Genomic DNA, 18,592 nt, shown 5'->3' with positions numbered 1-18,592 from the left:
ACAATTTTGTGCAGACTACACTTTTATTTGTTAGCCTATCTCTCTTTCTTTCAGTAGCGGAAATTTAAATGTGAGATTCTGGAAACGAGATCTAAATTTAGCGGGTACGGTCGGGTCGGGAAGAAAATTATTCTAAGCAGACAGCGGGCGAACAAAGAGTCAATATATAGCGGGAGCGGGTGGGTGCGGAATAGAACCTTGCGGGAGCGGGACTAAAAAAACAGTCCCGCGCAGACCTCTACCTCCATGTCATGCATTAAAATAATTTAATGCACAGCTAGCCACGAATTATCCCATACTTATATTTAGGTCATGACTGACTGTGATTTGTGAACTAAATTTGCTGTAAAAGTGCAAGCTGTTTAAGTCCATTGAAATGCTTGAATGTGAACATGCTCACAATGGAGTAGGCTGCAAGAATCCTACCTGCGAAGCTACAGTACTGTTAAAAGTTTTAGGCACTTGTGTAAAAATGCTGTAAAATGAGGATGCCGTCAAAAATAATGGCATAAATAAATTTTCTTTATCAATTAACTTCTATTAACTAAATTAAATCAACATTTGGTGTGAGCATCCTTTGCATTTAAAGCAGCTTTTGCCCTAGGTGCACTTGCGCATAGTATTTCAGGAAGCTTTGCAGGTAGGTTTCTTGAAGCATCTTGGAGAAGTTGCCACAGTTCTTCTGGATTTAGTCTGTCTCAGTTTGTTCTGTTTCTTCATGTCATTCCAGACAGACTGGATGATAATGGGATCAGATCTTTGTGTGGAGCACTGACTGTGGTCAGAATCCTTGTGCAAACAAAAATCTCACTGGATTATTACAATTAATGGCTAAATGAATGTTTGGAAATGTAAACTGATATTTCCTACTGACACACTACAGCAAAAGATAGAAATAACTGACTTAAAACCATTTTTTAGCTGGTGAATATACTAGATTTCTAATCATTTTGGCCACCACTGTATATAAATAAATAACCCTGGTTCACTGATCAATACAGTTTACTTCAGTATGTTAAAAATCGAGGTTTTACTTTTTTCTGGACTAATACATTTATTAGGGTATTTTGCTTGCATATTGTCTATCAAATTTAATATGTGAATTGAGATGTTAAAATTGCCTATTAATTAAGAAGCTTGCATTACTTAACCACATGACACGTGCAGAATAACTGTGAATAAAGACATGCAAAGGAATGGATGAGGTGAGACAGAGAGAAAGAGAGACAGAAATGAGGAAAAAAGTGCAAAATGGGCCCAAACATGCTACAAAAATCCATCAGAATTATACCTCAATTTCCTCTTTAATAACTCGCTGAAACAGATAACAAAAAAGTGGCTTTTTCATAAAGAGAGGGGCCAGTGAATCAATACCCATATAAAAGCGTGGTTAGTGTCTCCTCAGCAGATAGACGCGCTATATTTCACCGGGCCTCCTCGCTGGCCGTCCCGTCCAGCAGTGATAAAGGGGCCTCCAAATCTCATTTTTAATGTCCTTCTCCAGCATGAAGGGCAACTGACCAGACAAAAGGGCCGAGCGGTTGCATTTAGCATGAGAATAATGAGAAACGGAAATGTCGCCCGATACGAGAGAGTGATTGGATTTAAAGAACGTAAGAGTCTGAATTAAAATTCAAGCCTTACACTCTCCATTAGAGATAACAACAATCTAATGCGAGCTACTCCTTCTTCAAATGAACTAAATTATGATTTAATATACTAGATTTTGCACTAATGGACAACATTATGACTCAATAGACTGCGTTTACGAATCCTCCTCCACTGTTAAGGTCTCTGCACACTGAGTCCGAAATTTTCGTATGCGTTTTTTCGTATTCAAAATCCTAAAAATTCGTCGCGCACAGAAATCTTGCACACTGAGTCCGATGCGTATTAATTAATCTGTTGCAAAAAAATTCGTAAAACAGCACTAAATGGAGTCTTCAAGCAGTGAGGATGATTTTGTTGTCTTCTCGCTTCTTAAAAAGAGAAAAAGAGAGGAAATATTGGGTCCATCCAATCCTGAGATATAGAGATGAGAGTTCTCCCTCAGGAGCAGCGGGATTATCCCGGCGATTAAAAGTTTACTTCAGGATGTCAGTGGCTCAGTTTGAAGCTTTGCTATACGGTGGCTCTGAATTGTCAAAACACCTCTCAAAATGCTTGCAACGGATGCGAAAAATGGAAAAATTAACCCGATCCGAATTTTTTTATGACGGACGAAAATTTAGGAGGCAGTATGTAAACCTGATTGACATAACGTGAGGTCGTATTTATTTTTTAACGTGTAAAAATTTCAGACGAAATTTTCGGACTCAATGTGCAATGACCTTTACTGACAATTATATCTCGCTGTCGCTACACTTGTGATAGTTAGCATGAATTCAGTTTAGTATAACCAGATTTGGATCAACTTGCTTTTTCTAGTCGAGAACTAACATGTTTGACTGACCAATCAATTGTACCAATTGTAAAGCAACCAATCACAGTTTGTTTAGTTTTTAAATAGCTGAAGCTACTTTAACACATTGTTTATGATCTTTTTTTTTTTCCCCTCATCCCTTCATTGAGATGAGAGACAGGTTGTTTTCCCAGCCGTGTGGAGGTGAACGCACACATATACCTCCACACCTTCCCAATTCCCCTGAAACTGAGACTGACTCCCAGACAGATTGTGCCTCAATCTGGCCTCTGATGGAGGAAGTAAAACTGCTTTGTCCTTTTTCTATTCCTTGCCCAAATTTCCAACCCACTAATTATCTCCTAATTATCTCTTTGATTAAGGAGAGAGAGAGAGAGTGTGTGTAAATGTGACAGTCACTGTGATGAGGATTAATGGAGCTGTTGTTCCACTGACTGATGTAACAATGATGCCACTGTGAATTACGTTTGTACACATTTAGATTTAAGATGATTAAAAGCATAAAATTACAGAATCAAACTAATTTATCTTTGCTAATATGGGAAACATATAATCTTGCTTGTATCTTTTTTGCTTGTATCTTACTACAAAATTAATTATATTGCAATATATAGCAATATTTTGAATAATTTATTTGGCCAAGATAGATTAATTTTAAGATTGTGACTGTTGTAATATCATTTGTGATTTAAACTTTAGTAACAACTGATTGTTACTGATCATGTGACACTGAAGACTGGAATAATGGCTGCCCAAAAAGGAATACATTACATTTTAAAATATATTAAAATAAAAAGAGAGTAATTTTAAATTGTAATAATTAGAGTGAGTAAATTTAAATAATTTTAGTGAGTCAGCTCAAACTATCAATTTCAATTTAACGTGTTTGTATCTCCCATCAAAAATGATCATCAAAGTATCTAGTAATGTTTTTAATAAATTAATAGCCTACTTTTATTCAGCAAGGAGGCATTAAAGTTATCAAGTTACAGTAAAGACATTAAAATATTTTTATTTCATGCAAGATTTTTTATTTCAAATAAATGCATTTATTTTGAGCTTTCTATTTATCAAAGAATCCTGAAAAAAGAATGCATAACAATTTCCATAAAAATATTGTTTTCTACACTGATACTTATAATAAGAAATGCTTCTTGAGCAGCAAATCAATATATTAGAATGATTTCTGAAGGATCATGTGACACTGAAGACTGGAGTAATGATGCTGAAAATTCAGCTTTGTCATCACAGGAATGAAATTACATTTTTAAATTGTAGTAATATTTCACAAAATTACAGTTTTTACTGTATTTATGCTCAAATAAATGCAGCCTTGGTGAGCATAAGAGACTTAAAACATTAAAAACTCTAATCTTTTAAATTGTAGTCTATGTTTAAGTAAATATGGCATTTTTGTATCTTAAGATTGTTATATTGGTGCATATAAGTGAACATCAATCATATTTTTTTGTCTTAATTTAGTGAAAAACAGCATGAAAACAAGTATTTTAAATAGATTTGTGCTGCATATTGCTTCCTGCAAAAATCATTTTGAATAAACAATGGTTGCATGGTTGAAATGATGTTCCTCTGACTGAAACAAATACATAATCAAAAAACGATAATAAATAAACAATTTCAGACCCAATACATAAGATATACACTGACTATTACCAAAAGGTTGAAAACCGATTATTGCTCAGGATTCAAATAATCAAAGCTCCTGGACATATTCCAAAGGTATCAGAGTTTATAAAAAAAGGCTTTGTTTCAGTTCAGTCCTGTCTTTTAACAAAACTATTCAACATTATTTTTGAAATTAGGCTTTCAAAATCCCTCGTGTCACAAGAAGCACATTAGCAGCAGCGTTTCTGCATAATGTGGCGGGTTTCAGAAAGTGCTACACATTAGAGTACCAGGTTTTCAGTGTCAGCTGCAAGCTCCACGTCAACAGCTCTATATTAGCTGGCCCATAATGCCCTGCTGTCAGTGAGTCAGCTTCGTTTTTGTCAGTAATTGGGCCCTGAGTTGGTGTTTAAGAGACTGTACTGAAAACCCTATTGTCACTTCCTTCATATTAATGTTGAAACAGTTTCCATTGTGTCCTAATAAGGTGCTTCAAAGTTCAGCAATCTCAACATCTACTCTACAGAGAAAGAGTAACAGAATTGATTGGGATGAAACCATTTCCAAACGAATCGTCTTTCTGGTGTCTCTATTTTAACCTTACCAGCCTTGCATAACTGAAATGTCATACTGTACTGTTGGGAGCCCGACGTACACTTTAACATTAATCTCATGTTCCTCGGAAGTCTGCTGTCAGGATGCTGGTGGAAGGGTTCTGGATTGGTTCCTTCCCTGATATGTTTGTGTTTGTCAGTGCAGAGTGGCCCCAAAATTCACCCAAAAACGAACATTTGCTGAAAATGTACTCACTCTCAGGCCATCCAAGAAATAGATGAGTTTGCTTCTTCACTGTAACAGATTTGAAGAAATTTAGCATTGCATCACTTGCTCACCAATGGATCCTCTGCAGTGAATGGGTCCAAACAGCTGATAAAAACCTTGTGTTATTATGGACTTGGCAGGAAACAATGGCTTCAAGGTAAAACATCTTGATAGATTTGTTTCTTACAAGCTTTTTGATTTACAAGAATTTAATTGGTGGACTGGACTGTGGATTATTGTAATGTTTTTATCAGCTGTTTGGACTCTGACGGCACACATTCACTGCAGAGGATCCATCGGTGAGCAAGTGATGTGATGCAAAATTTCTCCAAATCTGTTCTGACATGATAAAGAAACAAGCTCATCTACATCTTGAATGGCCTGAGAGCGAGTACATTTTAAGCAAATTTTCATATTTAGGTGAACTATTTCTTTAAGCCACATTTTCAAATGTTCTACTGTCATTGCATTATAGACAACAAAATTAAAGCCCTGCATTTCAGCCCGGGCCCGACGGGCCCCGACTTTTTTACACCCCTATGACCGGGCTTCAGGCCAATTTTCACGTCATAGTTCAGACACGGGCCGCGCTGGTGGAAACAACACGAGACCGTGCTACCGCGACTGTCAAAAGCGGCTGGGACGGTGTTTAGTGTCCCACAGCAGGAGCATGCGTGCCGTCAGCGCAGCTGAAGAGTTCTGCATTCAAATGCACGCAATAGGCTAAAGCTTCCCGCAAAGCACCAGCAAAAATAATTACCATGAATGTGTCAGGGGGAAATAGTAAGGAGATATTTGAATTATTTACTAATAAACTAGTGTTTTCGGAGTTCGTGTCGCAAGGATGAAGTTGCGGCTTTAGAGAGAAATGCATATTTACGGATTATGATTATGATTATGATTATAATGAAAGAGTTTTTGTTTTCAGTTTGTTTTATTTTGTTAAGTAGTAATTTAAAGCTTTCTATAGATATATTTGTCATGTCTGTGAGTTTTGGTTCATTTTTGTGAAGCGCTCCTGTTTAAGACCGAGACGGCAGAAAGTGCATCATGTTTGTTTTCTTTATTTTATAAAAGCACAACGTTTTGTTGATATTGTGAGTGCACGCAAATAAAGTAGACCCTTAACAGTTCCGAATTATGTATTACTCTTACCTTTATGAGCAAAAATGACAGCGTATTTTGTAAGTTGTTTCCACTGAAAAAATGTGATCGCGCTGGTGCCTCCATGTCCTGCAAAGCGCACTTTAGTTTCCATTCTTCGCACAAACTATTGGATATAGCGCACATTTATCTAGGTTTAAAGGCACAATATGTACCACTACTAAAACGACTAGAACAGTGTTATATATTTTGCTGACTTGTGTACTTACATTATCCCAAATGTTTCGAAGAATGTTTAAATCCAGAGAAATAAGCAATTTTAACTAGTGACACAGACCGTGTCCATAGTGTCATTGTGTCGCCTGCCAATGACGTCATAACCCCTTGATTTCCGATTTTGGAAACACCAAAGACGCTGTTGTGCGTTTTAATAGAACGGTGACGACTGCACAGAGTAGCATTATAACAGAACTTTCAAATGTATCTAGTATGATAAAATGGCGCTGCTCCCCCTACCCCCACATATTCCCACACAATTTTCCCATTTTAATAGCTGAAACAGTAGTATAAGCTGTTTTGGGAGAAGGGGAAAAAAAAGATTGGCTCAGGTCGGTAATTCTGATAAGCTGTCGGACACAGGCCGGGCTAGGGCCAGGCTAGGGCCTAAATTTGTGGCCTGTGCAGGGCTCTAAACAAAATATCAAACTAAGGGCATCTGCAAACAAATGAAGCTAGTTTGTCTCAAAACTAATTTCAAGGTGTTAAGGTGGTGTTGGTTTTATAAATATGTTCTGCTAATGCTGGAATGTTGAAATTTATAACGTCTGTTTTAGTAAAAAGCAAATAAACGCAACTTGAAGTCAGATTGGGGATGTATGACGTGAAGCAAACATGTTTGCACCCAGGGAGATGTAGATAGATAACGATAATTAAAAAGCAAATAAAAACCATCAAATCACTCAAAGTTGCAACTTTAGACTGATAATACACCTATTTAGAAGACATTTGAAGCAGCAGGTGTGTGTAAAAAGATAAATTATCATCTCTGTTGATAATCGTACACCTGCAGACCAAATGCTAGCTTCGCATAACATCATCTATCTTCCGCAATTTGTTTGGAGTTTGTTGACACCTGGTAAGCTAACAGTGATTTACTCTAATTATAAGACACCTACTATGCGGCAGTCAATGGAATATTGTTATAGCTGGAAATTGAAAAGATTAAGCAGGAATAGCTTGAATTCATCGTTGGTGTATTTACCAACCAGAAAAAAGTTTTTGTTTTGTAATTTAAAAATTATAATTCATTTATTTTGAATAAAAGCCACTTGGTTTGATATATTGTCTTGACCATGTCTACATACCTAAATGCATTTAGTTGCTGCCCTGTGATTGGCTGCTTAGATATTTGCGTTAACAAGCAGCTAAACAGGTGGTCGGTGAGTATATGAGGATGCCTTGCTGCCACTGACCTGATTGACTTGTCATTAAAGCAAGTATGAATTGTGATATGAGAAGTGATATGCCGATCAAATCAAACTCTAGGTGTTAGTTGCAGTTATTGCTGCTACAGTAAATGTTGTCCAACCAGGTATAAGGGGCATTTACTTATTCACAGGGGCGATACAAGCCTATATCATTGTCACTCAACATTACATTCTGTACAAAAATCTGTAACCATTTTTATTTCTTCAAATAGGCCATATTGGAGAATATCATGATAATATCACAGCCCTGTATGAGCATGTGTTTCACTTATGTTAGTGCGTCACATTGTCACCTCGATATCTGTGTGAACCCAGCATGAGCTGGATGACTGGCTGCTAGTCAGAGAGCCAAGGTATCATATAAAAGAGCTGCTTTTCTTTCATTCATCTTTCACTGGCATGGATTTCGGGGAAGTCTAAGAATTTTTTGTATTCTATTATTCAGCGGTTGGGTTTGCCCCTCAAAACCCTGCTCGCTTTATCACATTATACATAAAACACAAAGAACAAGCACCCACTGCCACAGAGGCCAGGCTTTGAGCTTCACAAGTTCAAAGCCAGTCGACCTACAGAGCCATGTGGGTGTGTGTATAACTCAGAGAAAGACGTCTGAAAAGCCTCGCCGGAGCACCGTAACTCATTTGTCTGAAGGGAGAAAGTTTATTATTCAATGCCAAACTGTAACCTTTTGCCTTCAGCCAACAGGGGCGTACCTGAGCACTGCTGCAATTCTAGGGTTTGTTTGTATCAAAGCCCATACCATGCACTGTGGAAATGTATACAGTGAATGTTTGAATCAAGAAGATCAGTCTTTTGACAGCTAGCCCTACTGAGAAAGAGAGTGAGAGCAAGAGAATCGTTGTAGAAGAAAGATATGACTAATTTAAGTCAGCAATTTTCCACTCCATCTACTCTCATGATATTTCCCGTATGAATTTGGTTCTTTCCTGTCTTGTGCTACTCAGCTGTCTGAATACTAAACTGTACACAAAAGTGGAACATAAAAGTGTTGAAAGACACTGAAATGACGCAGTCCTTATATTGTTTTGTCAAGTATTTTATGCTATTGCACACAAGATTCAAATTTTGGTGGAGCAAACAATATTAAATAAAACATAGGAATCAAACCCACGACCTTGTGTCAATATTCGGTGTCAACGTTCGGATTGTGTCAAGTATTTTGGGCCCCCACGTTAACTTAAAGAATGACTGACTAACTGATTGATTATTATTATTATTATTACTACTTTCATACTTATTTACTTTTGCATATCCACAGAAAATATGTTAACCATACTAACATAACACAATAAAGTAAATATTATAGTGGGGTGAAAATGAGGATCCACTTTGCCAGTGTCACACAGTGGCTCTATGCAAATTCATTTGCAAGACAGTATGTGGCGCACTTACATGAGCTTTCAGAAGTAGCATTCCATATAAAACTGGGACAAATAACCAACAACATCTCATTGTGTTAGTGCAATAGATAAATTAAAAATGTAGTTTTATGTTTATAGCATTCTAGTTTCTCCCATGTTATTTTTTAGGGACTTTTGGTGGGTTTGGGACCCTCACAGACTCTCCTCAATTTAAATCCTTCTTTAAATATGTTGTTATTGCTTTAAATATGTTGTTATTGCCATGCTTTGCTGTTCAAGTTATAGCAACACATAAAGGTGTCCTTAGCAAGAAGGAGGACTACAGACTAATTAACATCAGAACCATGCATACAATGTATGTTACCGTAGTATCATATTTACAGTACTAACATAAATGCAGTACTGTATTAAACAAATTAACCAGCCCCTAAATGTCCAGTTGAAACCAAAAGGACTGTGTCTGGTCGCTTCACTTCTATTTTTGTCTACATACTGTACACAGTCCTTGGCCAGAATAAAATGTGCTTCTCTCTAGAACAGGGGTGTCCAAACCTGCTCCTAGAATGCCACTGTCCTACAGAGTTTAGAATATGTAGATTACTATCCATTAGTATTCCCATTCATCTGATCACTAATCACTCTGGAAGTGCAGGAAAATGGTACCATGATGTGGATTCGCTGAAGGCACCACAAGAATACACAGTTCCACTTCAACTGACAAATACAACAAAACTAAACAAAACACAAAACAAAAATATCTGGCACTGATAAAACATCTAGGCTACAAAAACAAAACAAAACAAAAACAAAACACAACTAAACTAAACCTGGCACAACTAAAACAAAACAAAAAAAAACAATACACAGTCCCAAACGCTTCACTAATAACATCAAATACAGCAGAGGGAAAAACAAAACAAAAAGCAAAGCAAAACAAAACAACACTAAACCTGACACTGCTACAACAAAAAACAAAACATGAACAGTCCCGAACTCTTCACTAGTGACATCAAATACAGCAGACAGGGAAAAACAAAACAAAAAGCAAAGCAAAGCAAAGCAAATCAAATTAAAAGTAAAGTAAAGTAAAAAAAAACAAAAAAAAAAAACAAGAATACAGTCCCAAACTCTTCACTAGTGACATCAAATACAACAGACAGGGGAAAACAAAACAAAAATACAGAGCCAGACTTTTCACTAGTGACATCAAATACAGCAAACAGTTACCACTAAAACATGTACTATAATTCTTATTTTTTTTATCATTGCAAAAAAAATAAAAAACTGCATATTCTTCACAAAAACGGCACTGCTAAAACATCTACTATACAGAAATATTTGTGAAATATTAGCTACATTTCCTCTGTATAAAGAATACACAGATTCTTGTGAATGCTTGTCAAAGGCCCTGAAAGGAGCCAAGTAGCCCACGCTAACCAGCCAAACACTGACCCCCTTGTGTTTCTCCCTTGCCTTATCTTCTTGATTCCCTTCTAATGCCACCCTCCTTCATCCAAGGAGTGACACTTTTATTGTTTATTTTATTTTCACGACACTGTTCCCTTTGTAAGAAGGGAAATTAATCTTTGCAGAAAATCTTCCAGAACACCTGGAGCAGCACAGGCCTTTACAGAGACATACAGACTTACAGATAGAGCAAAGAGCTGATAAAAAATCCCAACAGGCCTATAAATTTACACCAGATCACGCCATCCGTACAGGAATACTGATGTACCGTGCACAAAGTTCTAGGATTATTCATCTAAAGCGGATAGCAGTCTACCATGGATTATTTATACGACAAAGACATTGATTCTTATATGAATACTAATAAAGGCCAGAAGCAGGATTTCCATGATAATCTCCGAACTCAATGCACGGTCCTGCGGAAGCATTAATCAGTTATACAACATATACACATATATATATCCCTAAAGGACCATCAATCGTCCCCAGATCCAAGCAGAGCGGCAAAGAAGTTTCAGTTGGATTTTTTTCCCGAGTTGACTCTCTGACTGGTGTTAGGAGTGGCTGCAGGCAGTCTGTGGTATTTAAGGATATTTTTCTGAGCTGATAAAATGTCAAGGTTGCCTCCAACAGGTGTTGCAGCAATTCCACCTTATCTAGCGTCGCACTAGCCATCGGCGGCTGAGCCCAGTTAACATGCAACTCTGCTCATATCACTTGTCTGATAAGTGTGCCCACACAGAGACATGCAGCCAACCCTTCACTGAGTCACATTTACTCAAAGTGGGAGGTGGTGTGTGGGTGTGTGTGTGTGTGTGAGAGAGAGAGAGAGAGAGAGAGAGAGAGAGAGAGAGAGAGTTTCTTTAGAAGTAGGATGATCAGATTTTGTTAACTCTCAAATCTGGACCCGCAGGTAGTTGAGGGCATCCCTGTGAATTTTTTTTCGTGGGAGGCGGCCATCTACCCATACCTGAAATAATGACAGGAATGATAATGTATGTAGATGTAAAAGATATAACCACTGTAATTTCATCTAAAATGAGAGAAACTGTCATACAGTATAGCGGACACATATCTTCAGTTTAAAGTTGCGACGGAATAAGCAACATGTAAGTATACATGAATCGCATTTAGTAAATAGATACATTTTAATTTGCCATACCACCTTAAAGAACTTCAGTTCATCCAAAAGTTAATGTCATGTTGTTCCAAAGGCATTTGACATTTTTCCTTTCCATACAATACAAAGGAAGTGAACTTGAGAACTGGATCCATCTGATTTGTGAACAAATCATTAAGAAGATCCAACTCAAGTAAATGAATTGTTCACAAATAGGAACTTATTGGAACTTATATTTCAGTCTTTTCCTCACACAAAATGATTGTATGACTTCAGAAGACTTGAAACAAGTCATATGAACTACTTTTATAATTATTTTATAATACTAATTTTATATATTTTTTTACTTTATACTATTTTATACAGATCTTGCTTTTTGTCATTTTTGAGTTTGATAGCCAATATGTGAACAACTTTTATAATACCATTTTGTCATTTTAAACCTTTTTTTGTGTCAGTCATTTTTAAGATAAATTTTATAGCAATTTTTTGTCATGTTTGAGTTTGAAAGCCAATTTGTGAACTACATGAATTTGGCATAAGCATGATCCCCGTCAGATTGGTCGTGGCGGCGGTGTTGCAACAATACATGATATTCTCAATGTTACTCAGAAGACAGGAGGTTTAACTAACTGATTCGAAATACTAATGCTTAATGTTACACTGTCAGATATGCAAAAGAAATCGATCGTATCTCTTGCTCTGGCTACTGTGTATAGATCACCAGGGCCGTATACAGAATTCCTAAATGTTTAAATCTAGATTAAAGACACATCTCTTTGGCCAAGCATTCAAATAATGCATCTCATAATCTTGTACTGCAGTTATATCTGATCAAATGCGCATTATTATTCTTTAGCTTGGGTTAAACAAATCAATTTTGCTTGGTTGGAACAGCTACGCTAATTATGTCTCTTATTTGTTTCTCTGTTTCTAGGATTTACACAAGCTTCAGTCTGGATCCAGAACACCTGAGAAGAGATGATGCCAACCCTGAAACAACATACAGAACTAACAAATTTTGCTATAAGTTTGATTGCAACATATAATCATTTTTGTTAATAGTGTTCATCATCTGTTTGATTATGTCTTTAATTGATTTTTCCGTACATTTCTGCCATATGTACATTTACTGACACTCACCACTGATAAGCTACTACTAAATATTGTAGTAACTTAATTTTCTGTAAAGTTGCTTTGCAACGATTTGTATCGTGAAAAGCACTATACAAATAAACTTGAAATGAATTGAACTACATTTATGATACTATTTTGTAATTTTATATAGATGTGTTATAGATGTTAGATCATTTTTGAGATTGAGAGCCAAGCGTACAACATAAATACATAACTTTGTACAAACAAAACACATTTTAAGGGTTACATCACAGAAATATATATGGTGATTCATGCTTTTGATGTAAACAGGTTCAAAACCCACCCGCATATATAACTTTTAATAAACAGAGCAAGATAGCAGTGGATCTATATAGAAATGGGGGTGTTTGGTTGCAATTTATTTAGTGTTTTCGCTGGAATGGAGAATGGGCAGCAGAGTGAGGTGGAAGCCTTGTTTATATACTTTCAATCAACTTGTAATGGCCAAGAAAAAGATTACCTTCTCCAATGTCATCCTGTTGAAAGTCAACTGATTCTTGAAACGGGAGCTAGAATGACACTGACAATTCTTTATTTTAAGTCAATGAGTATAATTAGCCAAATAAACAACTTTACTAAAAATGATGACAGAATAACGCTGATAGACTGTTTCTAAAACCTAAATCTGACAGCACACAAACGTGAAAAATTTGGTTATTACATTATATTATATTAATGATGTTTTTTTTTTACAGTGGTACCGAAAATACATCAGTTTTTAATGTATTTAAACTCTTTGCAAAACCTGTATGTCATTGTGACAGGTTTATAAAACAACTATTTAAGTGGATCATTTCAGCAAATTAAGATCAGGCTGAAATGACTGGGGACCTTTTGAAAAATAAAACTGAGAAAGAACATTTTTGCAGTTTTTTTTTTTGGAATTTGGAGGAAGTTTTGAGTTCTGTATATTTCAATAGAGCATGTTTACATAGTACAACTAACTCTTGTTTCAAAAGATCACAGAAAATTTGATTTGTCATGCTACAGTGTGACCCATTCAACATAATGCCGTGATTCAGTGTAGCAGCAAGCGTAGGCACATTACTGCCCAAATTACTGCTGTAATTTTCAGCACATTTGCATCAGAAAAATTCAACTTGTTCTTAATGCTAATGATTCACACAGACCAACAGAAGAGGAGAAGATCTCGCACCCTGCACAGGATGCTGTGCGCTCTCCTCCATTGAAGGTGTGTGACTAAATGTTAAGCAGAGATTTTGTGCCTTTGAGGTCAACTTGTAATATGGTGTTATGTTAAAGCTCATTTCAAAAGAAGGTTAAAGGTGTGCTGGCTTCCGCTGGATTTTCAGAGAAAAAGCTTCTTGAGCTCACACAATTGTGTTTATCGGAGGCAGACGATCATTCCTTCCCATTCACGAAATGTGGCCTCTTTCATCTGCGCCTTCTCGACAAGCGTGTTTTGGCTGGACTGTTGAAAGTTGTTTAAAAGTGGAAATGGCATTTGAGGCTGATGTCTGACCTTTCTACACAATCTCCAGTCTACAGCCACACACACACAGATAGATGGCCACAAAAACACGCCGTCACAACAATAACACAAATACACACACACACACACAGACACACAAACACACACACACACACAGACAGACACACACACACACACACACTCACATACATATGCCTGAGTCTCTATCTGTCTATCTATCTATCTATCTGTCTGTCTGTCTGTCTGTCTGTCTGTCGTATCTAGGCTGCATTTATTTGATACAGTAAAAACTGTTTGAATACTTATTGTGAAATATTATTACAATTTAAAAGAACAGATTTCTACTTTAATACATTTTTAAAATGTAATTTATTCCAGTGATGCAAAGCTGAATTTTCAGCATCATTACTCCAGTCTTCAGTGTCACATGATCCTTCAGATATCATTCTAATATGCTAATTCATAATCATCGATGGAAACAGTTGTGCTGCTTAATATTTTTTGGAACCTGTGACACTTTTGTCAGGATTTTTTGATGAATAAAAAGTTAAAAAGAACAGCATTTATTTAAAATAGAAATCTTTTGTAACAATATACACTACTGTTCAAAAGTTTGGGGTCAGTACATTTTCTTCTTTCTTTTTTTTTTTAAAGAAATTAATACTTTTATTCAGCAAGGATGTGCTAAATTGATACAAAATGATAGTAAAGAAAGACTTCTATTGTTACATAAGATTTCTATTTTTAATAAATGCTGTTCTTTTTAACTTTTTATTCATCAAAAAATCCTGACAAAAGTATCACAGGTTCCAAAAAAATATTAAGCAGCACAACTGTTTCAATCAATGATTATGAATTAGCATGTTAGAATGATTTCTGAAGGATCATGTGTGACACTGAAGACTGGAGTAATGATGCTGAAAACTCAGCTTTTATCACAGGAGCAAATTCTATTTTAAAGTACATTCACATAGAAAACAGTTATTTTAAATTGTAAAAATATTTCACAATATTACTGTTTTATTCTGTAGTTTTGATCAAATAAATGCAGCCTTGATGAGCAATAGAGACTTCTTTAAAAAAACAATAAAAATCCTACTGATCCCAAACTTTTGAGCTGCAGTGTATAAATCTCATAAGAACACTTGCTTTATAAATAAAAAAATTCCAACACATAATAATGTGCCAAGAATGAAAAGGTAATAAAAATATCAGTAATACACATGTTCATGATGACTGCATTCACGGTCACTGTTTGGGAATGTTTAAAGATTAAAGTAGTTGCTTGAATACCAATCTGTATGAATAAAGAGCTGAAGTCACAACCTTATTCTAACTCAGGTAACCATACTGATACTGACAAGCTCAAAGATGGCGGCGTCCATAACACTGGGAAGTTTTATCACAGTTGCCAGCATTAAATGAATTCAACCGAGGCATGAGTTCATCCATCTGATATTTTAAACCACCACCAACGGCTTTAAATGCTTTGTAATCGAGTGCATAGAGTATGTTTGAGCTCCAGGAGATCTTTGTATGAATGCAACGCATTTCTCCATCTCCAAAAATTTAAAATCTAAAGCACTAAAATGTTACCAAAAAAGTATGTGTAGTATTTTTAAATATTATAATGTTAGAAGAAAAAAAAAAAATCACCAGAATTAATTATTCTAATAATAAAAAAAAAAAAAATCTAAAATTAAATCACAAGTACCTGCAATTATTAGGTGGATTTGGAATCAGAACCTGAATTACTAAATTCTAAGACTCCCATTTCTAACCAGAGTGAGCTGTGCACATTCGGTTTTGTTTGACTGTCTTTACCGGCTGCAGCCAAAGCATGACTGTACTGAGAGCACAAAATGAGACAAAAAATATCAGTGAAACAGAAAACGAAAGGAGGAGAAAGGCAGTGAAACAAATGAAGGAGTGCAAGGGCAAGACAGCGGTAGATACAGAGAGATACAGCGTGTGAGAGATTGGTGGGGTGTTCTGGCTGATAGGGGGTCAATGCTTCTCCCCGGAGCCCCATTACCGGGTGGCATTAACGGATGTGGTGGGCCAACGGGGGCACGGTGAGGGCCCAGAGAGAGTATGTGTGTGTGAGAGAGTGAAGGAGAACAATTTGATAGTATCTCCTCTTCACTGCAGCTACCAACACACCACCATCAATCACTGCCAAACACAGCAGCCTGTGCACACACACACACACACACACACACACTAATAGCCATTCACATCGGTGAACACTTAAGGTATGTTTACCTGCACAGGGCAGAGAGTAGCCTACCAGTGGCTCCTGGATAAACTGTCGCTCATTGAGTCTGGTCACACAGTACAGGTGGAAGCACTCCAGGCAGATCACGTGACGCTCGGCACACTGAAACACCAGCACTGGAGTACTGGAAGACATGGTGAGGCCCGAGTCACACTTACAGTCTACAGTTACACAACTCCTCATCATATTATAAAAGTGTTTACAGGAAAGTACTACTAGTTTCCAGCAATAATGTCTGTCCACACTGAAAGCAACAATGCTGTGATGTTATACAATCACACAGCCAATTAGAACATATCTGTTGAGCATACACTTAAATATCATCTTACTAAGACATAATAATGGGAAAGATTGACAACTGATATTTTATATGCATTTTATGCAAGTCTGTTATACTGTAAACATCTCAATGATTACATGCTACTTCATCTTACTTTTTGGCCATATAAATATCAGCATCTCCACCAAATTGCATATTTTTGCACAGTTTGGGCCTTTATTTTTTGGGTTTATTTTCCTCCTTGAGTATGAGAGTATGAGCTTCATATCACACTATATGAGCAATAAAAGCCTGGTTAACATTTATGTTGCATTGACGCATAAAAAAATATTGGATGAGTTTCACACTGGTCTGAATAAAAACAGCAGACGGGCTGAATGAAAATGCAGATTCACTCTCTGACAGCAGAAAACACTTATGGAAAAGCAGAAATTTGTCACAAAAAAACATGTCCAGGTCACATTTTACCACAAAATTAAACAAAAAAAACTAAGAATATGGGCTCATGACATGGAATACTCATACTTGTACTAAAAAATCACATTGCAAGACCATTTAAAATGACCTGGTGATGGCAAAAAAGCAAGAATGGTGAATACACTTCTTAAACATTCATAACCATTTTAACTAAAAATCTACCAATAAAAAAGTCAACTACCAATAAAAAACCTACCACAATTCACAATGTAATTATTTAACAATTGAAAGATTTTTTTTTTTTTTTTGCATTATGGCAATGAGAATTTTTGAAGGGGTCACATTTTACCACAAAATTAAACAAAAAAAACTAAGAATATGGGCTCATGACATGGAATACTCATACTTGTACTAAAAAATCACATTGCAAGACCATTTAAAATGACCTGGTGATGGCAAAAAAGCAAGAATGGTGAATACACTTCTTAAACATTCATAACCATTTTAACTAAAAATCTACCAATAAAAAAGTCAACTACCAATAAAAAACCTACCACAATTCACAATGTAATTATTTAACAATTGAAAGATTTTTTTTTTTTTTTTGCATTATGGCAATGAGAATTTTTGAAGGGAACATGCTAAACAGTCATGAAAATAATGGCACAATGTAATTAAATGTAATGGTCCAAAATAAGAGTTTTATAGTCTTTCTGATTTAGATTTTGGGGTGAAATATGATCTAGAGGGTTTTCATGAGATTCTGATGAGGAGAGGGCTTCAGGGAAAACGGGGGTGGATAGAGAGCTTGTTTAGATATGTCACTTGTTCAGTACCTTCAGAAAACTTCAAATGATCTCAAAGACCCTTGATACTTTAGTGTAGTAAGCAAAGAAACAGCCGTCTGAAATCTCATGACAATTTTCTTTCCATTTCTCCAGAAGTCCCCCTTCACTCTCAAACGCAGACTCACTTGACTGGAAGTCAACTTGCTAACACCGTGTTCCACCTCTCTGAACCCTCTCTCCCGCTTCTATTGTAAGAGACTGGCCACGTCCTTGTCGGTGCCCTTTTAAACAAATGAAGGAGATCTTTGAGGAGGAAGAAGAGTGGAGTGGAGGACAGTGGAAAAACAAAGCTCTACTCAGGAAGGTAATTGCAGCGCTACTTCAATCAGTCCTTGATTTGAATAGTGGTTGTTGGTGATTGGGCTCCATTGTCTGGTTTCTCCAGGCTCTTGACGCCCGCCCGCCCCTCCGTGCAGGTAGGTAGGAGCGTTTCTGCAGGACCTCCCCGCTAATAGCTGACCTTCATTGGCAGAACACACTTAAAGGTCCCCTGAAATGCTTAGAAACACGCAGCGTTACTCCATGTGTTGACGTCATTTTAACTAAAACAGGAAGACAAGGCGGGACATATCAAGCAGCCCCGCCCCCTTTTTAAAATAGCCAATAGCGTTCGTTTTTATCACAGCTTGGGCTAGAGCCGTTCAGAGTCGTTGAGCTCCGTAAAGCCGCATTTGACAGGGTATGCCAGCCACAATCTCATCCATTTTGCTATAAAATATAGCATTCTG

The 18,592-nt window shown here is 36.6% G+C and overlaps 1 protein-coding gene across 3 annotated transcripts in view; it reads right to left on the bottom strand.

Moving 5' to 3' along the window:
* Positions 1–18,592, bottom strand: part of LOC107739476 (E3 ubiquitin-protein ligase parkin-like) — a 160,572-nt gene that overhangs the window by 54,688 nt on the left and 87,292 nt on the right. For all 3 annotated transcript variants that reach the window (XM_016551597.1, XM_016551598.1, XM_016551599.1), the window contains exon 7: positions 16,307–16,443. In XM_016551597.1, the coding sequence (XP_016407083.1) occupies positions 16,307–16,443 (137 nt within the window). The remainder of the gene's footprint in view (positions 1–16,306; positions 16,444–18,592) is intronic.

Source organism: Sinocyclocheilus rhinocerous, unplaced genomic scaffold (genome assembly GCF_001515625.1).
Source record: "Sinocyclocheilus rhinocerous isolate Xijiao unplaced genomic scaffold, SAMN03320098_v1.1 scaffold345, whole genome shotgun sequence".
Classification (NCBI taxonomy): Eukaryota; Metazoa; Chordata; class Actinopteri; order Cypriniformes; family Cyprinidae; genus Sinocyclocheilus; species Sinocyclocheilus rhinocerous.
Note: the sequence above shows the minus strand (reverse complement) of the source record. Positions and strands in the feature narration are given on the sequence as shown.